General features: G+C 41.6%; 2 protein-coding genes across 7 annotated transcripts in view; both read right to left on the bottom strand.

Moving 5' to 3' along the window:
• Nucleotides 1-6,903: 6,903 nt before the first annotated feature.
• Nucleotides 6,904-17,821, bottom strand: Nras (NRAS proto-oncogene, GTPase). Its single transcript, XM_005357126.2, has 7 exons — nucleotides 17,702-17,821; nucleotides 17,104-17,231; nucleotides 15,758-15,936; nucleotides 12,075-12,234; nucleotides 11,015-11,138; nucleotides 10,471-10,512; nucleotides 6,904-10,395 (listed from the first exon to the last, which is right to left on the bottom strand). The coding sequence occupies exons 2-5, from the start codon at nucleotides 17,212-17,214 to the stop codon at nucleotides 11,019-11,021; spliced, it is 570 nt and encodes a 189-aa protein (XP_005357183.1). The 5' UTR covers nucleotides 17,215-17,231; nucleotides 17,702-17,821; the 3' UTR covers nucleotides 6,904-10,395; nucleotides 10,471-10,512; nucleotides 11,015-11,018.
• Nucleotides 17,822-17,956: 135 nt separating this feature from the next.
• Csde1 (cold shock domain containing E1) overlaps nucleotides 17,957-22,272 on the bottom strand; it is a 42,098-nt gene continuing 37,782 nt past the window's right edge. For all 6 annotated transcript variants that reach the window (XM_005357128.3, XM_005357130.3, XM_013349897.2 and 3 more), the window contains 4 exons: nucleotides 21,428-21,606; nucleotides 20,817-20,980; nucleotides 19,639-19,771; nucleotides 17,957-19,230 (listed from right to left, as the gene is read on the bottom strand). In XM_005357128.3, the coding sequence (XP_005357185.1) occupies nucleotides 19,183-19,230; nucleotides 19,639-19,771; nucleotides 20,817-20,980; nucleotides 21,428-21,606 (524 nt within the window). In that variant the 3' untranslated portion in view covers nucleotides 17,957-19,182. The remainder of the gene's footprint in view (nucleotides 19,231-19,638; nucleotides 19,772-20,816; nucleotides 20,981-21,427; nucleotides 21,607-22,272) is intronic.

Here is a 22,272-nt window from a genome sequence, read left to right as displayed (position 1 = left end):
AAACTCAAGGCCTGCCTGCACTATAGAACTAGTCCTAAGGAAGTCTGGGTAATTTAGTGAAATGCTCAGATAGATCAGACTCCCAAGAGATTCATTCTGGGGGGCAGATAAAAAAGGGAGAGAGCCAGAGAAGATGGGAGGCCCCTCAGATCGCCACCCAGTACAGGTCTGACACAAGAGAGAATGACGAAGGGGCTGAGTAGGTAGGAAGAGCCCCTGACTCCAACCAGGTCACATGAGGAATTCCCCAGAAAATGTTTTCCCATTACAGAACTCCTACAAGAAAGTGGACTTGGCCTACGGCTGGCACACATTCTGTTGAGCAATGATTGTGGGGTACAGAGGGCAGAGACAGACATAGTCTCAGAGCTGTCGATGAAAAGATGAAGCAACCAGAAGCTGTCAGCCAGCTATGCTCCTCCACACCAGCTTAGGAGATGGCTAGGTACTTTAGGAGCACTTGCTGCTCTTCCAGAGGATCAGTTTGGTTCCCAGCACCTATACCGGGTGGCTCATAACACCTGTAGTAACAACTCCAAGGAATCCATTACCTTTTGCTGGCTTTTGTGGGCAGACACACACACACAACACAAACACACACACAAAATAACCATCTTGGGGGCTGGAGAGACAGCTCAGTGGTTAAAAAAAAAAAAACTGGCTGCCAGAAACTGGAAACAATCTAGACGCTCCTCAACAGAAGAATGAATAAAGAAAATGTGGTACATTTACACAATGGAGTACTACTACTCAGCAGTAAAAAATGACATCTTGAAATTTGCCGGCAAAAGGATAAATCTAGAAAAAAACATATTGAGTGAGGTAACCCAGATCCAGAAAGATAAATATAATATGTACTCACTCATAAGTGGCTTTTAGACATAAAAAAAAAAAAGAAATGAGCATGGAAATGGATTATCTAAAGGACCAGTCACCCAGTATATCCAAAAGTGTTCCTAAACAGGAAAATAAAATAAGACAAAAGTAAACAAACAAACAACCATCACTGGCTGCTTTTTCAGAAGACTCAGGTTCAATTCCTAGTACCACATGATGGCTCACAATGGTTTATGACTCCTGTCCCAGATGATCTGACTGCCTCTTCTGGCACCAGGCATGCATATGGTGTGCAGACATACAAACAGGCAAAACACACACACATAAAATCAATCTTAAAAATGAGTAAGAAAGCCGGGCGATGGTGGCGCACGCCTTTAATCCCAGCACTCGGGAGGCAGAGACAGGCGGATCTCTGTGAGTTCGAGACCAGCCTGGTCTACAGAGCTAGTTCCAGGACAGGCTCCAAAGCCACAGAGAAACCCTGTCTCGAAAAACCAAAAAAAAAAAAAAAAAAAAAAAAAAATGAGTAAGAAAATGTAAAATCAAAGCAACCACAGATGGGTACATTTCAAGAGAATGCCTCCTTTTGCAAACCAACCTGATGCAGGTTAGAATACATCTTTTTTAAAAAAGAGAAATATTGAATGTTTTATCTGCATATACATATGTGCGCCATAGGTGGTGTACGGTGCCTTTGGAGGCCAGAAAAAGGCGTCATTGTCAGATCCCCTGGAAGTAGAGTTACAGGAGGGTGTGTGCTGCCATGTGGGTGCTGGGAATCAAACCTGGGTCCTCCGCAAAGCAACAGGTGCTCTCAATTACTGAGCTGTCTTTGTTGTTATTACTCTGTCTGGCCTGGAACTTGGTCTGTAAACCAGGTTGGCTTCAAACTCACAGATCTGCCTTCCATGCTTGGCTTAAAAGATAACGACAAAACAGCTGGGCAATGGTGGTGGCGCACGCCTTTGATCCCAGCCCTTGTCTCCCAAATGCTGAGATTAAAGAGTCACAGATTTCTAACGTAGCTGGATGCGTGCAACGACACACCTGTAAATCCCATCTCTTGGTAGGTAGAAGCAAGAGGATTGGGAGTTATTTGGCTACATAGTGATTTAAAGACCAACCTCTGGGTTACATGATTTTTATTTTTTTGAGACAGGGTTTCTCTGTGTAACAGCACTGGATGTCCTACAACCCACTTTGTAGACCAGGGTGGCTTCGAATTCACAGGGATTCACCTGCCTCTGCCTCCCAAGTGCTGGGATTAAAGACATGCACCACCACTGCCCAGTTTATTTTTATTTTTTAAAGACTGAGTCTCACTCTGTAACAGCTTAGATATTTTTCTTTTTTACACAAAAGGATCCAAAGGCATATTTCAGGAATCTGCTTTTTGGAGACAGGATCTCACTATGCAGCCCAGGCTGGCGTCAAACTCAGCCCTCAGTCTCTCAAGTGCTAGGATTAGGTGTGATGACCATGTCTAATTTTAACATTAAACTATAGCCAAAATGTAGGAAAACTCCGTGATCTCTGTAAGGGATTGACTGAAGTACAATATACTATAAAACAAATACCAGGAGCCATTAAAGCACTGGTGTGGATGACTATGTATTAACATGGAAAATAGTCAAGGCATTTTATTAGGGAAAATCCTAACAAAGATGTATATGCAGTATAAGATCTGTCAATTGTAGGGAAATTTCCCAGAACGTCTTAGTAAAAGGATGCCTTTGTCTGCTCATCCCTGTGCTCTAGTTAACCTGCTTTTCTGAAGTGTGTAAAGAAGGTAAAGTAGTCTTCATTTCCTTCTGTCTCTAACTAGCTTCTAGAATAACATTATTATTTTCTGCTTTTTGAGGTGCCGCTGACAAGATGGTTTGGTGAGTAAAGACACTTAGGCAAGCCCCACACGTCTATAAACATGTCTACATGCCGGGCGGTGGTGGCGCACGCCTTTAATCCCAGCACTTGGGAGGCAGAGGCAGGTGGATCTCTGTGAGTTCGAGACCAGCCTGGTCTACAAGAGCTAGTTCCAGGACAGGCTCCAAAACCACAGAGAAACCCTGTCTCGAAAAACCAAAAAAAAAAAAACAAAAACAAAAACAAAAAAAAAACATGTCTACACACACTACAGCCCAAACACATAGAAACACATCTGCACACACTACAGACACAGAAAATGTTGATGTGAAATACCCCAGCTATATCATGGACTACAGATTGTTTAGAACATAGCATTGAAGTCCAAATAATAAAATCACATATTTTTCTTCACTTTTCTGTATTTTTCCCTACCCCTTTTATCTCCTCGAACTTTGGATCCTCCTGCCTCTCCTCTGACATGCTGGGATTACAGGTGCTTTGCCACCACATCCCACACAAACGGATGGCCCAGCTGCTAGCTGCCAACACTGGCTCCAACACGGTAGCAGCAGCCTCCTGTGACTTGTCTTCTGACCCTCACACACAGTCACAAGCCCTCCTACAAGCACATACAACAAAATACCGTACAGTCTTTCACTTAGAGGTGCTTGTTTGTGAGGTGAGGCTCTGGAAGCAGATGACACTCTGCAGGTATGAACATACGGTTTGAGAGTCTGAGAAGTTCATGATCAAAGACAGTTTGGTAAGGGCCTTTTGCTGCATTGTAACATCGCAGGATTGCATGAGAAAGAGGCCAAACTGGTGGGGCTACCTTACTTTCTAACAACCTGTTCTGTCAGTAGCAGGTCCAATTTCTCAACACCCCATTCACACCCTTGAAAAGGGCATTAATTGCTGCTGGAGGTGGTGCCCTCTAACCCAGTTAGCTCCTATTAGGTTTTACCTCTTAAGAGAGTCCACCATCCCAATACCAGTTACCTTGGGAACTAAGCATTGGGGCTATAAACCATACCACTCTCCAGGCCCCACGGTAGTGTCCAATGTCTGGTCTGAGTCATTCATCACTGGGGGACTAGAGGGTGTGCCGTGAAGAGCAGCCGTTCCAAAAAGTCAAAAAGGAAAACAATGGCATAGAGGTTAGAGCGCATTTGGGGCATCGTGGACAGTTCCCAGTATCCTTAGGAAACTCAGAGGAGGCTGGGGGTACTACATGAAGACAGGGGCTCCAACCAGAGGCTAAGAAGCTGGGCCCTTTGGAAGTAGTTTACAAATTACAATGTAGAAACTTGTTTGGGGTTTCTGTTCCCAGTGGACTATGGGGGCCCTGCTGCCGTGTCCAGAGCAGCGCAGAGCCTAGGCATAAGACAGGCGACGACAGAAAGAAAGCTGCAGCATGCTCTCCTGAAACGGGAACACGTGGTTAGGACTCTGCCTGTGCTTCCCAGCACGGCCCAAATGCTGCGGTCAGGGAGGAACACAGGCTTTGCTAACTTGGTTCATATGCCATGCTAGGGTTTCATTTTTTTTTTTTAATTGAGAAAAGGAAAAAAAAGTTTCCCCCTCCTCCCACCCTTCTCCCCTTCCCCCCACTCCTCTCCCCCTCCCTCTCCAGTCCAAAGAGCAGTCAGGGTTCCCTGCCCTGTGGAAAGTCCAAGGTCCTCCCCCCTCCGTCCATGTCTAGGAAGGTGAACATCCAAACTGGCTAGGCTCCCACAAAGCCAGAACATGAAGTAGGATCAAAACCCCGTGCCATTGTCCTTGGCTTCTCATCAGCCCTCATTGTTCGCCATGTTCAGAGAGTCCGGTTTTATCTCATGCTTTTTCAGTCATAGTCCAACTGGCCTTGGTGAGCTCCCAAGAGCTACAGTAATGAAAACAGCTTGGTATTGGCATAAAAATAGAGAAGTCGACCAATGGAATCGTATAGAAGACCCGGATTTTAACCCACAAACCTATGAACACCTCATTTTCGATAAAGGAGCTAAAAGTATACAATGGAAGAAAGAAAGCATCTTCAACAAATGGTGCTGGCACAACTGGATGTCAACCTGTAGAAGAATGAAAATAGACCCATGTCTATCACCATGCACAAAACTCAAGTCCAAATGGATTAAAGACCTCAATATCAGTCTGAACACACTGAACCTGATAGAAGAGAAAGTGGGAAGTACCCTACAACAGATGGGCACAGGAGATCGCTTCCTAGGGTTTCATTTTTGAACTTTAATGTTAAATGTCAAACTCCTCAAATTTTACAGGCAAAACATGCATACATTTTCAAGATGTCTTTAAATTCTGTCTCCCGGCCGGCGGTGGTGGTGCACGCCTTTAATCCCAGTACTCGGGAGGCAGAGGCAGGCGGATCTCTGTGAGTTCGAGACCAGCCTGGTCTACAGAGCTAGTTCCAGGACAGGCTCCAAAACCACAGAGAGGCCGGGCGATGGTGGCACACGCCTTTAATCCCAGCACTCGGGAGGCAGAGGCAGGCGGATCTCTGTGAGTTCGAGACCAGCCTGGTCTACGGGGCTAGTTCCAGGACAGGCTCCAAAGCCACAGAGAAACCCTGTCTCGAAAAAAAAAAAAAAAAAAAATTCTGTCTCCCATGGACTTAAAAAACATGTAGGTCAGGCACACTTGGCCTGAGCTGTAAAGGTGGAGAACTGATTTTACGCATACCAAACTGTTTAAAATAATGTGTAAGGCTTTTCTTTCAGACTTAACTACCATACATAATCCGCACGGCTCAAGGGCCTACAGAAAACGCTAATACCACCAATTTTGTCACATCCACAGCAACCGTTCTGGAAAAATGCTTTTCCTAGACTGGGCAAGACCTCAGGCTCCTATCTTTAAAAGCTCTGACAGCTGCTAGCTTCCAAGCACATCTGCCCCCGTCAGGCATAGCTGTCTCTATCTTTAGAACCGTTGAGAACACTTTCACCCACAAAGGTTCCTACACAGCCGTGGCAGCTGAACTTAGCCTTGCTAAGCAAAGACTAACCAGTTCTCATTACCAAATGGGTTAAAATGATGATGAGGTATGAAGTAATCCGTGTGACGTAAGTCTCCAAGTGAAAACCATCATCAGTACTGTAGGCCCACTCACCCAGCCATTTCGGCTCCTTTTGACACTGAAAAGCACACTTGCTATCTACTTTGGTACATTCTTCATTTTGGTTCTTCATTTAGTAAGGTGAAGGACCACGTGTTATTGCTTGGTTATTTTAAAAGCATTACAAAGCCTTCTTAGGCAGTTTTGAAAAAATGGTCACACAGGACCTCTTTTCATGTATTTATGGGTATCAAGTAACTCACGCAGCTACGCTGGCCTTCTGATGACCTTGAGTACTGCCGGTTACGAGGTGAAACCCACAGGACAGAGCTGCAGAGCTGAATCTTAGCTTCCTTAGGTGGGCCTTCACTGTCAGTCCAAAACATCCTTACCCTGAGTGGTCCTACTCAGCCGTATTTTGCCACTTAAACTTTTCTCCTCTTGCCTTTACCGCCCCAGTGCTAGGATTATTAATGTGTGCCTCTTATTCATGAACGAGAGTATGACAAATAGTTTTGAATAATCCCCCCAGGCAAAGCAAACCTTGACTTATATATAACCAAATATGTTTGTATATATGGTCTACAATCCAAGTCTCCCCATGGATGCATACAATTTCAGGGAGCAACACACAAACTTTCACCTGTGTGCATACTGTTTCTTCCTGGACAGATATACATAAGCACGTTTAGTTTATAGAGTGGACACATTAAGAACTTGCCAGCTCACACAATAAACTAGTAATGTGTTGCTACACTGCTCTCATGTTGAACCTTTAGATAAAATGTGTGACTGATCCATACAATGAGACAAGGGACCCCAGAACAGGTACTGAGCAGTGTGGCTGTATGGTGTGAAGGGAAGACTCATGTCTAGCAGGGTAGAGCAGGACCCCGTCAAACTTCATCATGCTACTTTAACACAATGGGGCCCTGGAGTAACAAAACCACAGAAAGAGAAGTCTCAGTGAAGAACCGAGGAGATCACTTATTGTATTGAGATCAAATTAGCTTGAGTCTCCCCAACACTGTTCAAATGGCAAATGAATATCTTAAATTAAAATAAATTTTCTACATATATTAAGAACCCTTTGAGGAAAATACAGGTAAGCAAAGAACTTCCAGTTTTTTATTTTTTTTTAAATTATTTAACAAGGAAAACAGTCAATCAAGATTTTAAAAATTAGAATGGATTAATTTACAATATAACAGTCAACTTAAAGTATCAGCCCCTTCACTTAGGCCACGGGGCCAACAGTTCTCATTGGAACAGCAGGTGTGCACAGTTGATGTTCTGACCTTTATTTGACAGCACGGAAATACAAAAGTCATACAACTTCCACCACCCCCCTTCTCTCCAGAGTTCAAATACTTGCTTAGAGCAGTACTTAGACTTTTAAAACCCAGTTGTATTTTTAAAAATATCTACAACTAATCTCATGAGAACACTCTTAAAACAATTCTTATAAAAAAAAAAAAACCCATCTTAAAATAAATTTGTGGTACACCAGACAGCTTAAAGAAATAGCAAAAATAAAAACTGTTTAAGAACTATCATCTCTCTCTCTTTTATTTCAGAAACCACCCAGGCAAATGTTTTCCATCGTTAGCTCTGCCTCTCATGCCCAGCGGAGACGGGGTCTGGGGAGGAATGCACATCTCCAATCATCTCCAGTCCTTGGCGGAGCTGCCAGCTGAGGTTTATCACTCAATGCAAAGGAAGACAAGACTAAGCTCACACACACTCTAAAATGGGGAAAACAGACATTTCTCTTTATAAAGTTTGTGTCTATCTTCATATTCAAGTCATGAAAAAGTTCACAGCAGTTAAAAGGCTGATTCTACAGGTGGCTGGCTAAATAAAACCAACCCACGACCACTCCATACACAGCACTCTTACGGGAAGACCAGTAAACACAGTACTGCGTTACCAACTCACATACTTTCCATGCTGGAGCAGAGCGCATCTAACAGGTTTACAAGATTGGGTATCAGAGCTCTGGGAACACTTCATTTTCATACTCTCCAATGTGTGAACAATGCTTAAAATAACTAACTGCCTTAAAGGAATACGTTCATCTGCGACAGCTGGCCAGGCACTTAAATTCAGGGAGGGGCTTTACAGTTGAGGTACACCGGAACTATCTTTAGAAATCACACATTCTAAATCCACTTTTTGATACCACACCAACTCAACTTACTTAGCTTTTAAGTTTGTCATTGTTGTGCCAAAATTCATACCCCGTGGAACATAAGCTACCAAGAGCATCTGAAGCCTTAACTGGCTCCATTCGCATACTTCTGTGCTCAGGACATACTGGAGACCAACCATAGACATATACATGAGGGGTATGGTCAAAAGAAGCAAAGAGGAGTAACTTTCTCCCTAACCGGACACTTAAGTTTAACAGACTTTTGGATACACATCACCAGTCACGCAGACACATTAAAACAAAACAAGCAGAGGTGATGGGCTCAGCAGCTGAGGGAGGATGACTGAGCAATGCTCTTAAAGGCAGCGTTTAGGAGCACAAACCCCATGTGAATGGTCCCAGCATTAGCACTGAGGAGCACAGGGTATGTTTCTTGTTCCAAGGTGATGGGGAATTTGCTTAACAATGAAAATTCATATTAGAAAGTAAAGGATCAGGAAGATGTGGTGAAACATGCCTGTAATCACAGCACTTGGAAGGCTGAGCAGAGAGGACTGCTGTGAGTTTGAGGCCAGCCAGAACTACACAGCAAGGTCCTGTCACAAACAAAAGAGCCCCAAGGTTCTTTGTAAGTTTTAAGGTATTACAAGAACAGAAAAGAAAATGGCCATTTTGGAATTAATTTCATTTTTTTTTTCAATCAAGATATCTAATTTTACTTTTCATTAGAATAACTGGGCTGAGTTTTAAGTATTACCATGAAAAACAAAACTCACCGATGAATTACCAGGGCATGACCTGCAAATGGGAATCCCCAGCCCCTGTACACCAACCACTTATGGTATTTTACATTCTTTTCTCAAACAGCAAAGGGTATCTCTTGATTTGAATGAACGCATCAGCTTTTGTTATTTGGCAAACTAACTTATCGACACGTTTTAAATAAATACTTTTAAAAAGCTATATAAAGAACAGTTATATGACAGCAGAGAGGGATGGAGGTATGAACTCTGGCTTTAGTTTCCATGTGGCTAAAAATAAGGATCTGAAAATGTAAAGACTTTCTAAGCTTACTCCACTGCACACTGAGTATTTCCAGTCCTCGTACAGGACCACACTTTTATCCTTGTAGCGCTAACAGCAGGCATCAGACAAAAATCTGTAAGCAGAAGTAACGGGCAGGGAGCAAATAGAGGTGATTTTTTTTCTCTGTGATGCTAACTGGCTTGTTCAAGTTTTGAAACCATGACCCTGGTCCATTAGCACCATGATTTATTTCAACTGTGAAAGAATTATTCAAGATTCTGTGGGATGCTTGAACTGCTATAGGATGAGGTAAGGGGGTAGTGAGAAGGGGACTAAGGGCAGCTCTATCTAACTATCTATCTATATATGCCAAGAAGAAATGATGCAGCAAAGATATAATCTGTCTGCTAATAAACTATATTTGAGGTGGGAAGAATCATTGATCATTGCTATAAAGTAATAACATACCAGTTTTTATAGTATTTGACTAACTACAGATGGAGAGTTTCCTGGTATAACCCAGATTTGGTTATAATGGAAGGTCATTGAATGCTAGGATATCAGTAAACAAGAAAAAATAACAAATATTTATAAGTAGTAACCTACCAAAAAATATTAGATAAAAATTAAGTGAAATTATTCATAATTGTTTCAGTATCATCTTTCTCTTGGGAGAATCCCAAACAGGGAAACTAACTTTATGGACACAGACATGGCATCTGCCATCAGGTGGACACACCTTTCCCTCAAAGGTAGATGGCTCAGTCACTTTCCTATACAATGGTTCTTGAAATATTCATTCCACTTACAAACGGCAAAGGAAGCCTACAGACCACTTTTAGGAAAAGGCACTTTGTTGTGAAGGTTGGGTTCAATTTCATGCAGCTAAGAAGACAAGGATGGACTCGTCAGTATACACGTTTGCATTTAGGAACTCAGAGCAGATGCCAGATTTTAGAATATAGCTGATCACAGTACAAATCCAATCAGCAACATTAGTTATATTCACGGGGAAACAGTAATTTATGACATTTGCCCCACAAACTAACATGGCCAAGTTCAACAGTTAGGGGAAAAAAAAAAAATCACCAGCAGTTGCTACCATAGAGCTTAAGAAACTGTTGTCAACAGAATTGCATATCTATAGTTTAGTTCTCTTTGTCGAGGCGGAAATTGCTTTTCAGAGGACAAACCCGGTTGGCAGAGGGGTGTCTGTTTCTAAGGAGGAAAAAGCCAAGTCAGAACACTACGGGGAGTAACGGGTACATTTCTCTGGTTGGACAGCCGAGTGAGGAGGTAGTTACTCTGAGGAGGTCTCAGGTTAGATGGCTGTGCTCATCTACTGAGTCAGGGGAGCAGAAGCAGAGCTTCGATGAGATGCAGAGAGCAGAAGAAACACGTCTCCTCCAGGGATGTCAGAACCAGGGCGTCAGTGCAGCTGAAAGAGATGGGATGTATGAGAAACAAGGGCAAGAAACCAAATGTGAATCAAAGTATTTCAAACTTGTCTTACCTTGAACGTGGCTCTTTTCTGATGTCAGAAATTTCAAAGGGTCTAGAAAAGAACACAGTGAAATTTATTTTCTATATTGTGAATCTTCAAATTCCATTCCACAAACATGGTATACACAGGTCTCAAATTCCTAATACTATAAATAGGAAACTGTCTGTAGAATAAATGTTGAAAGAATAAATCAGACCCTAGAACTCTTTGAAAGGAAATTATTTTTTAAATATTCGTGTGTGTGTGTGTGTGTGTGAGTGAGTGAGTGAGATGTATGTTGGTACCTGTAGAGGCCAGAGAAAGGGAACTGGATTCCAGAGTCACAGGAGGCTGTGGGCTACCTTACATAGATGCTGGGAAAGGAACTGGGGCCTCTGGAAAAGCAGTAAGTATTCCTAGCCACTGAATACTTTCTCCAGTTCCCAGGAAAGTTATTTTCTAGCTACAAAACATGGAAATTCTCATTTAATTTGCCAAAGACAGAAGTGCTCACACTGTTTGGAAGAGTCTACTGTTAAATAGGAGGAGTTGTGAGGAGAGAACATAAACTCACCGTACTACATTACCACACAGGGCAACCCCATACAACCTTGAGTGCCATCATCATTGCTATTGAGCTTTTTCATTCGGTACTGGCGTATCTCCCTTACTAGTGTGTAAAAGGCATCTTCTACACCCTATTGAAAGAAAAAAAGAAAAGAAAAAAGAAAACAAAGAAAAAACTGCCACGGTCCAAACTGTAAGCTCTCACACTTTGTGTGAATTCAAATACTAAATCAATAGGTGATAAATTAGGGTGACTTGGTGTCACCTGAATAGGAATGGCCCCCATAGACTCATGTGTTTGAATGCTTGGCCCACAGGGAGTGGCACTATTAGGAGATGTGGCCTTGTTGGAGTAGCTGTAGCTTTGGAGGAATTGTGTCACTGTGGAGGTGGGCTCTGAGATCTTACATGCACACAGTCTTCTTCTGCTGCCTGCAGATCCTTCTCTAGGAACCTGCCTGGTCTCCATGTCCTGCCATGATAATGGATTGAATTTCTGAACTATAAATCAGTCCCAATATTAAATGCTGTCCTTTCTATGGGCTGCTGTGTCACGGTGTCTCTTCACAGTAACAGAAGCCCTAAGTCAGACAACTAGGAAGACGACACTTAAGTCCAGCATTCCTAGGGGATCACACTGATAGGCTGATAAAAAAATGGCAAGTTTGCAAAGCAAACAAACAATACAAAGATGGTCCAGCAAAGTGAAAAGGGCAATGCAGGGGCACAGAATAAACTATAATTACCAAATATGAGGATTCCCTTCAGTAAGATTCACCCTCAATAGTGGGGAATGCTGATAGAAAATGCTTAAAAGTATGTTTAATTGAAGTTCTTCACTAGAAAGAGTTGAGCCTGTTAACACAGAATAAAAATGCTACAGAATAGAGTTAATGGGCAAGGGGGTGACAGACAGACACAGAAAATTAACAAAAACCCAAAACCAATCAAGCAAAACCCATCAGAAAACCCTTAGAAAGAATAAGGACTATATACCTCTACCACACTTGACCAACCAAACCTCTCTGCTTAAACAAGCACTCATACAGCTCAAATCTCTAGCATACCTGTCGGGTCTTGGCTGAGGTTTCAATGAATGGAATCCCATAGCTCTTGGCCAGCTCATGGGCTTGCTTTGTGTCAACTGTCCTTGTTGGCAAGTCACACTTGTTCCCTACCAGCACCATAGGCACATCATCAGAGTCTTTCACTCGCTTAATCTGCTCCCTACAACAGAGAAGACAGTAGTAGATCATAAAAAAAAAAAAAAAAAGGTGGCAAGTCCTTTTAGCTTTTATTACTCAGCTTACAAATTCTGAACACTTATGATACAGCTATAGACCTATAAGCTAAGAATGTCAGTTTAGATTTGGTGTAGAATCTATAACGAGACTGTGTCTACCAATTCATTTCCTAGAAATGGCTGGCTCTTGTATTCCGACACATGTCCTGAATAGACTCCTCGATCTTCCAAAGAGCTTGGCTCTGGATCGCATTGGAAACCACAAACAATCTAAGTTTATAAGTATAAAAAGTAGAGTTTATAGATTCTAAATGACTCAAAAAATTTTAACTTATACCTTAATTCATGTGTGTGTCATGGCACGCGCGGGGAGGTCAGGACAACCCTGGGAAGCTGGTTTTCTCCTCTTACCATATGGGTCCTGGGGAATCAAACTCAGGTTGTCAGGCTTGGCAGCAGGTACCTTTGCCCACTGAGCCATCTTGCTGGCCCCTAAATAACTTTTGAAGCTCCCTTTACACTATTTAACGGAAGATAACAGAGTCACTCTTTAAGACGGCTGGTGCCCTAATTACTTTCCTCAAACAAAATTACAGCTGGAAGCCCAAGATATGTAACATCAAGAAATCCAGATTTGCTCTTAACAAATGTATTGCATGCAGGCATGTGCACAGAGCCAGAACTATCAAAGATAGCTCCCCCTCTCAAGATAGGGTTTTTCCGTGTAGACCAGGTTGGCCTTGAACTCAGGGGTCCACCTACCTCTGCCTCCTGAGCGCTGGATTAAAGTTGTGTGCTACCACACCTGGCAAAGACAGCCTTCTTTTCGGTATCACATACAACATAGCACCTGGTACATTCTAGAAGTTATTGTTTGAAATTCTCTTGACAAAGAACTTTTTGTGGTAATAGGAACTGGTACCCAACATGATAGCCACTACTCAGTTGATTCTGTGGCGAAGAAGTAATTCTCCAGTTTTGTGTAAATGTTAAATAACTATAGCTGGTCATGGCTATTACACCGCACAGCACTACTCTAGACTCTATCCTTGGATTTCAGTCATATACCCCAACTTCATCCTACTGGTGATCTACAGAACTGATTTGGTGTAATGTCAGAATCCTTTGCCACCCCACAGCCCCAATCCCCAAACTAAACTAAACCAAACCGAAACTAAGATGGGCACTGGAAGTGCACGCCTTTAATCCCAGCTTGTAAGCAAGAGGATGCAGAGGCAGAAGCAGGCAGAACTCTGAGTTCAAGGCCAACCTGAACAAAGAGCCAAGTTCCAGCTAGGGTTGTTAGAGAAACCTTATCTTAAAACAACAAACAAACAAAAACCCAAAACAAAACAACAAAAAAACAAACCTTTAAACAAAGACCACCCCCCCCCCCCAAGAAAAAAAACAACAAACCAGGACCTTAACTTTGTAGCTCAGGTTGGCAGTAAACTTACCACCTAGAACAGGGTAGCCTTCAACTCTCAATCCCCTTGCCTTGACTTCCCAAGTACCACCAGTGCCCAGTGTTAGCTGGCTAGGTTAAGGATATTGCAAACCAGCTTAAACATTTGGAGCATGTCCCTATTGGTCACTGCTGTCCCTAAAATATTCAACCTTCTATGAGGATCAGACAATTTTTTCTCAATGTCAGTGTACGACTTCTAAGCAAGTGACTTATTTTCAGCATACACAAACTGACTAGACAGCTATCATGTCTGCAGTGTCTGATGAACATCACTGGAGTATCATGCTATTACAGAATAAGCTCGCTAAATTTCCTCTTCATTTATCTTTGAGCCTATTTCTAAAATAACATTATTTTGCTATACTACACACATGCCACAGTGCAAATGTGGCGGTCAGAGGATGGGTCTTTGCTTTGACCATGTGGGTCCTGGGACTGAACTCAGTCATCAGGCTTGGTGGCAAGTTCCCTTATCAACTGGGCCATATACCTGACCCCAAATAAGTGCTCAGTCAGCAATAAAGTCATCCCTCAGGAACCAAAGATAATTAGTTTCAAGATTTTGTTACCTCCACGAAGAACATCAAACACTAAGGAAACAAGGAAATAAGTCTGGATTTAAGAGCGTAGGCAGGCTTACAAAGTGGGTACTATGGGCCAAGCACTCTTCTGAGTGTTGGTTACTCTTGGCAACTTTCTATAGGAGGTATTATTTTTTTCAAGGTTTACTTTGTTTTGTGTGTGTTTCTGCAGCATGTATGTCAATGCACTATATGTGTGCCTAGTGCTCAGACAGACCAGGCCAGGACACCAGATGCCCTGTAATTAGAGTAACAGATGCTTTTGGGCGTCCCATGTGGGTGCTGGTAATTGAACCTGGGTTCTCTTGAGCTATTTCTCTAACCCCGAAAGAAGTATTCTTGGGCTGGAGAGATGGCTCAGTGGTTAAGAGCATTGCCTGCTCTTCCAAAGGTCCTGAGTTCAATTCTCGGGAACCACATGGTGGCTCACAACCATCTGGAATAAGGTCTGGTGCCCTCTTCTGGCCTGCAGACATACATACAGAGAGAATATTGTATACATAATAAATAAATATTTTTAAAAAGTTTAAAAAAAAAGTATTCTTATCTCATAATAAATTTACAAACTGAGAAACATAGATTTAGTGTTTCATCCTAAAGTTAAATCTTTATTTTAAAGACTTTAAAATAAAGTTTAAATAAGATATTTGTTCTAAAGTTAGAGCTTTATTTGAATCTTTATATAAAACTTATCTAATTAATGACAGAATCAAGTTTCAACCTTGTTAAGGCCTGAAGATAGAATACTTCTCTAAGAGAGGCCTGCTGTTTTTTTGGGGTCTAGATCTGCTAAAGAAAAAGAAAACCACAATTCCAAAAATCCAACAAAGTGCTTCTGAACTCTGACTCTGTAAAGTAAGAATCTTGGCTAAGCATGATGGCATATCTATTACCTGGAATGCTAGCACTCGAGAGGCTGAGGCAGGATTGTAAATTCAAGGCAAGCTTGGGATACATAGTACCATCCTATCTCACAAATATAAAATGAATAAATAAAGATGTCTCTCTCCTCTGCTCCTTAGGAGCATGCTTTTCTTACATATGAATAGTATACTAACAGTATAACTTTTACTGTCGATGATAACCAGATTCTTTCTTTCCTTTTAATACTGGGGATTGAAACTGGGGTCCCACACATGCGAGGCAAATACTTTACCATTGAGCTCTAGCTCCATCCCTTAGCCCCAAATCCTCACTATCACACAAGCCAACAGTAATTTTCCCTGTAAGAAAAAGGTATGTATGGACGTGTCAGTGAACTAGCTCGGTCGGTGGGCAAAGGTGCCTACTGCTAAGCCAAAATCCCAGGACCTAAGGAGAGAACTTTTCATTAGCTGTTCTCTGACCCCCATGGCACAATGTCCCCACATCCATAAATATCCACACATTTTAAAAGTTGTGTTCCCTCATTCAGAACACATGTAAAATTTTACTTTTAGAAAGTAATATTCCCAGTACCTGTAAAGGTTAATATCTGCAAATGACTTGCTATTGTTGATGGCAAAAACGCAGAGGAATCCTTCGCCTGTCCTCATGTATTGGTCTCTCATGGCACTGTACTCCTCTTGTCCAGCTGTGTCCAGTATGTCCAACAGACAAGTCTCACCATCAATTACCACTTGTTTTCGGTAAGAATCCTGGGAATGTGAAAGGGTGTGGAGGTGGGGCATGGATAAGCTCAATCTTTATTTAAAACTAGAGGAATGCAATTATCAAAGATAACAAGCCTGACTATGTGACTTACCCTAAAAGTGCTAACAGGTAGCATACCCCCCCCCCCCACACACACACAGTGTGTGTACTGGGGAGACAGAGGCAGGTGAATGAGTATCAGTAAGCTCAGGCCAGCCAGGGTAGCACAGTGAGACCTGTCTCAAAAACAAAACAAAATCTAAAGCCAGCCTGGCTAGCTATGAGGTTAAGAACAAAAAGAAACAAACCATTAATAAAAAACAACTAGCTCCAGAAACTTCTGATATGGTTTTATGGTAATAATCTTACTTTTATTGTATAATATTCCCACTATTTGAAAGGCCTTATCTGTGGTGCTGGAAGTATGCTTATATATTGTTCCATGCTTATATATGGTCTCATAAATATATTAAAATGTAGCCTCTGTAGATACCCCCCTGTATGGTAGAATTTATACATGAAAAAAATTCTTTGGTATTTTGTACACAGGGTCTCAACTGCAGTTCAGGCAAGTCTTGAACTTGGAACCTCCTCCCTCAATCTCTTGAATGCTAAGCTTTGCAGACATCTACACCAGAGCCCAGTAGAGTTATGGAAATTTAACATCATGAAGAAAAATGAGACTCATGGAGATTTAGGTGATTTTTCTCAATATTCCATAACTAAACTGCAGAGATATAATTCCTAGGCACAATGACTCAAAATCTCAACTTTTTACCCCAACTCAGTTTGGACTAGCTCAAGAATGAAAACTGGACTCTCCAGAACTCTGAGTTCTCTATTTCTGCTGTATGATCCCCTACATCTTTTCCCTTGTGACCTATTTAACAATTGCAAATACATGAAGAAATGGGATGAACTCCATACTGTATTTTTCCAACAGTTTACAAACTGCTAAAAAACTGTATACCTTAAAAAAAGGTATAAAAAAATGCTTTGGTAAGCATTAACTCGTTTCTACAAACTCTAATATTTATTTTTGGAATACAGTATCTCAAACACTTTCTTGCTTTCTCTCCACTTTACTTTCAAAGAATTAGAGAGGGTGTGTGTGTGTGTGTAAGAGAAAGCCAAAAGTGGGAGCCAGGGCCAGACAGTGGATTGGGCCTCACCTCTATGGTGGGATCATATTCATCCACAAAATGGTTCTGGATTAACTGGATTGTCAAAGCACTTTTCCCAACACCACCTGCTCCAACCACCACCAGTTTGTACTCAGTCATTTCACACCAGCAAGAACCTGTAGGAAAGCAGTAATTACGATTAAACTAGCAAGCCAAACCTACAGCACTTTAAGGGTTTCTATGAGTTACTAAAGTCAGTTTCAAAGGCATCCGTTCAATACACATGGCCTTCCACTTAAGTTCTCAAAGTGATCCAAGCACAAAAACACTTGCAGGTGAGTGCCGCCAGTTTCTTGGATTTTAAGACCGGCGTCTACTTTTCAATCGTACTCGGCCCCGCCCTCAACCTACCGGAAAGGAAACCCCCTTCCTATTCTCCTGCAAATCTAAGCTCTGGGGTCTGCCTGGCACAACCACTTCCCGAAACTCCCCTTTCCGGCTTCGAAGATCACCCCACGGACAGCAGCAGCCTGCCAGGGTCCCCCACCCAGGCCTTTGTCTCCAGCTCGCCGAGTCTCCGCTCTTCCTGCACACGCCAGCCAACTGCACGCTGCGGAGCCCGATGCTACTCAGACTGGAGCCTTACCTCAAGCTCCGCTGACCCCGCTTCAGGAGGTTCTCGGACCTCAACCTGCAAAACTGTTGGAGACCCCGAAACCGCCATGAACAGCCCCCACCCGGGAGCGGCACTTCCGGCCCCACCCGCTACGTAATCAGTAAGCGCCCAGAGCGCCCAAGTCCCCGCCCTAGCCACGTGGGCCTGCGACCTAGGAGTCTTGTGGCTGGCCGCACCCAGTCCCGTCCCTCCCACTCCGGTTTCAATAATGAAAGCACTGGGTGCTAGTGTCTCAAAAATCAGTAAAACTTTATTCGCTTCCATTCTTTCGCCATTAACAGAAAAACGGAGAAAGCAAAAATGTTTTGTGTTTACAAAGATAAATGGCCTCTTTACCCAGAGATCAAATACTCAAATGACAACGGGGAAGATGAAAAGTGCCCTCCCCCACAACCCCTGAGCTGACTCTTGTCACCTTTAGACAAAAAGCCTTCACTCCACTAGCCAGAGACCCTATTTGGGGCCAATTCAAGACAAGGGCCGAGAAATTAGGCCAATCCATTCCCGTGATACAAAGTTGAACAGAAGCTGCACCAAGGATCAAGTGCCCGTATTCAACAGGACATTGGATCCAGGGGGCTACTTATAAAAAAAACAAGATTCATTTCAGGCACAACTTTTTTATTTTTTTTTTTTTGTTTTGAAATCAGTAAAAGAAACTGGGTCCTAGAAGCTGCAGTGATCTAAGCAGCAGCAATTTTGTGCATTCGTCTTTTTGTTTAAATACGTTTAAATTATCACACTGCTGGCACACTTCATTTGCATGAAATTCTGCACCATACATACTAATTGTAGTAAAGTTATTTACCCCCCACCCCATCCCAGGAAAAAAAAACTACTCTGGAAGATAATTTTCACTGAAATGTAATCAAACTCGTTAAGTGGATTGTGACAAGATTATAAATGATATGAAAAATAACATTTTAACATTTGGCCATCAACTTAAGAAAATCGTTTGCTATATAAATTTTTGCAATTTTTAAAGGTAATATAGTCTACCTTCATATGGTCCTCAGAATTAAAGCATAATGAACAGGAAAGAAAAGGAAAAGAATGCGGCTGATAAGTAATGAAGGTAGAGTATATACTGACTAGAGTGCAGAATTTCATAGGGCCAACAAGGTAACAGTCTGTATTGTTCATTTACACAGGCGAAGTGGAATTTGCAATTGCCAGTTGTGTTAAATGCACCAAATAAAGCTCCTAAATTGATACTATAAGGCGCCACCTTAAGTTTCCCAGGCTGCAACTGTGCATAATTTTAAAATGGTTTCTTAAATTTATTTATTTTTTTTAAACATAACACGAGGAAGGTGTTAAAACTGGTGTATAGCTCAATAGAATAAGTATTCCAGATTTTAGGAGGGATGAAGAGAAAGATATTCAGAACCCTTCACCAGAATCCCCCCAAGTTGACCATAGTGGATTAATGATGTGCTTTGTGGGTGTGGTTAGTCAATGACACCAGCTTGGAGGATCTTTCTTTCTGCACCAAATCCCTGTGAAGAAATAAAACAGCTAATGAACTGAGTGTATAACAATCACAAGACATAATCCTAATAAAATATGAAAATACTACTTTAAAATTTTATATCTACTACAAATTCTCTCCTAAGAGTAAGCAGCTTATTGAATAGGGCCTAAAAGCAAGATGTGCTTCTTGGTGTGGTATCATACACCTGTAATCTTACCACGGGTAAAGCAAAGGTAGAGTGGGGAGTTTAAGGCCACTTATCTGCATATGCCTGTCTCAAAAACCAAAGAAAAAAAAGGTTCTTACACAAAGTATCTATTAGGGATGAATCAATGTGTCTGGGAACCCTAACTAATAATAAGCTATCCTTGCTTCACTAAGTTCTTTAAGCTGAAGTAAATTGATCTCCCTTAAATCCCCAAAGGAATCATACCATTGAGTTATCTGGTCCCCTTGGCTGACGAAGAACCATTAGACGAGGAGCACTAGCATCATCCAGGGTGATATTCTTCAAGCGATTGACCAATCGATCAGGTCGAGGAGCTGCAACAGCTTTGGGGCCTTCACTGTAAGTGTGAAAGTGAGAAAAACCAACAATTGCTGGGAAGAAGGCAATCATCTGGTAGGTGTCCTACCCAAATGACTCACTTTTAATGAGGGGGACTCTTGACTCAACTTAGACAGCTAGCAAGACAAGACAGACAAGTTTGGTTTTATATACTTTTCCCAGCTCAGCTGCAACCAGACAGATGCTGTGAAGAATTGTTTCAGTGAGACCCTAGACTTGTCTGCAGAAAGACTAATTCCACAGATAACATAAAACAAGGTAACATGGAAAACCTTTAAAAGTCTAACATTAACAGTTCTAGATTCCTACCGTTAAAGGGAACAATGTAGAGCCTAAAAATCCTAATAGCATGAATCATGATGACTAAAGGTATAAAAATTAGACATTTAAGTAGCACAAGTAGAAAAGAGTTAATAAGCTGAATTTCTTTTTTTTAAAATTTTTTTTATGGTTTATTTAACTTTATTTCATGTGCATTGGTGTGAAGGTGTCAGATCCCCTGGAACTGGATCTTCAGACAGTTGTGAGCTGCCATGTGGGTGCTGGGAATTGAACCCGGGTCCTCAGGAAGAGCAGTCAGTGCTCTTAACCGCTGAGCCATCTCTCCAGCCCCCTAAGCTGAATTTCTTAAAACAAGAATTATGAAACCTTCTAATATTAAAGGCCAGCACATTCAGTGCTAACATATCATAGTACCCAAGTGTGTTCCTCAGGTCAGGTATGTAAGACTCAAGGTCATTTTAAAAGAAAAAAAACCCTCAAGATCATACAATGAATACTAAAGGTAAAAAAATGGACATGACAGATGGCATGTGTAAGCAAGCTCAAAGTTAGTCACGAATATATAAAGTTGAGACCTGTCTCAAGCCAATGACTAGAGGTAAAAAAGACAATACTAGATAGAGGTAAAAGTGGAATATACCTAATAAACCCAAACAGACAGATTGGAAAAGGTAAGAAATCTGGCAAAGCACATACTACTAAACAAATTAGGGAAATGAACTCAGGGCAGTTACTAATCCAACCACAGTGAATAAACTCACCAGACTCGCCAAACATTACAGGCACTGCATTTCCCAGTACGCTGATTTAGAATCACTGAGAATTCCACCTCATCTCCTGCCTGTAGCTCAATGCCATCCTGAACTTCTTTCACGTGAAAAAAGAGCTTCTTGCTATCTCCTACTTCATAGTTAATAAAGCCAAACTAGAAAAGGAAAACACACATACACAAAATTTACAATGGAGAAGACATAATAGAGAAAGGAAACACACTTCATTTTGAAAGGTAACGCTAACTCTAATTAGAAAGGACTTATAAAACATGGCATTAATATTGATGAGCCAAATTCAGCTGGGTGTATTGTAGAATTCATGAGTAGAGTTACAACTTTGAAATGATTGTTATTCATCTTAAGCACGACTAAGATAGTCCTCACTGAGTGACAGCAATTAACAATCACCCTTATTTTCTCCTTGCTAATGCTGTCACTTTTTCTCCTTGTCTTCCTCCCAAAACAATGAAGTCCAAATAAAAACTACATGAGTCAGGCACGACAGTTTAATTCCAGCACTTAAGAGTGCTATGAGATGAGGGAAGGAGGGGTATCAAAGGATAGATGCAGATCCAGAGGCATAGATAGCACTTAATTACCTGATCTTTCACACACTCCACAGTGGCCCTACGAAGGGGTGTGATGTTGTAGGCCATAGTTTGTGCATTTTGGCCAAGGACACACAACTGGAACTTGACACTCTCCCCTTTCTGTAGGCAATCTCCTTTGTTGGCCATCCCAACTATGCCAAATGGATACACTTCACCTTTCATATCCCCTGTAAGCAAAGTGGCATAAAGTCTAAATATACACACTAAAAATGCATTTTGGAACCTTGTAATTTTTTAAACGTGAAAATTTTGCCTTAAAACTTAACTATAAACAAACTGTTCTCCTTTATTTTACATTCTTTCTGACTTACAGATGATACAAGGATTTCTTTATGAGAAAAATCATCATTTGAGTGAAATGTTCAACTACTCCATCATTATTTAATCCTGTTATCCTAATTATGCACCATTCCCTACTATTTCTATTAGACTTAGTTGATGCACACTTTTCAAATAAAATTGGCCTTTCTGTGTGGCGGCGATTAGAAAAAAATAAAGACCAAAATTTTGACTGCTTAAAGAGGGGGAGAATATTACAGAAGTAAAAAGTGGAGAGAGTCAACACCTAGTGGATACCTGGGTGCTAAGAAACAGTACTTCAGGAAGTGAAGTAAGTATTCATAAAAATGAATGGGTATCAAGCTAAACGACTAGTTTAATCCAGGCTGACCACATTTTCAAGGAGTATAAGAATAAAATTAAGCATGGAAAGGGAGTCCTTTCTAAATTGAGCTTCCAAAGAGAGAAAGAGAGAAAGAGAGAAAGAGAGAAAGAAAGAAAGAAAGAAAGAAAGAAAGAAAGAAAGAAAGAAAGAAAGAGGGAGGGAGGGAGGG

This window comes from Microtus ochrogaster, chromosome 21 (assembly GCF_000317375.1).
Source record: "Microtus ochrogaster isolate Prairie Vole_2 chromosome 21, MicOch1.0, whole genome shotgun sequence".
NCBI classification, from domain to species: Eukaryota; Metazoa; Chordata; class Mammalia; order Rodentia; family Cricetidae; genus Microtus; species Microtus ochrogaster.
Note: the sequence above shows the minus strand (reverse complement) of the source record. Positions and strands in the feature narration are given on the sequence as shown.

What these genes read in the sequence shown, in the direction of transcription:
- Nras (XM_005357126.2), bottom strand. Translation starts at nt 17,214, where the DNA reads ATGACTGAGTACAAACTGGTGGTGGTTGGAGCAGGTGGTGTTGGGAAA. An exon ending in AATATGATCCCACCATAGAG is followed by an intron (nt 15,937 to 17,103) that starts GTGAGGCCCAAT and finishes TCACATTCCCAG; the next exon opens with GATTCTTACCGAAAACAAGT. An exon ending in GCAGATATTAACCTTTACAG is followed by an intron (nt 12,235 to 15,757) that starts GTACTGGGAATA and finishes TCTCTGTTGTAG; the next exon opens with GGAGCAGATTAAGCGAGTGA.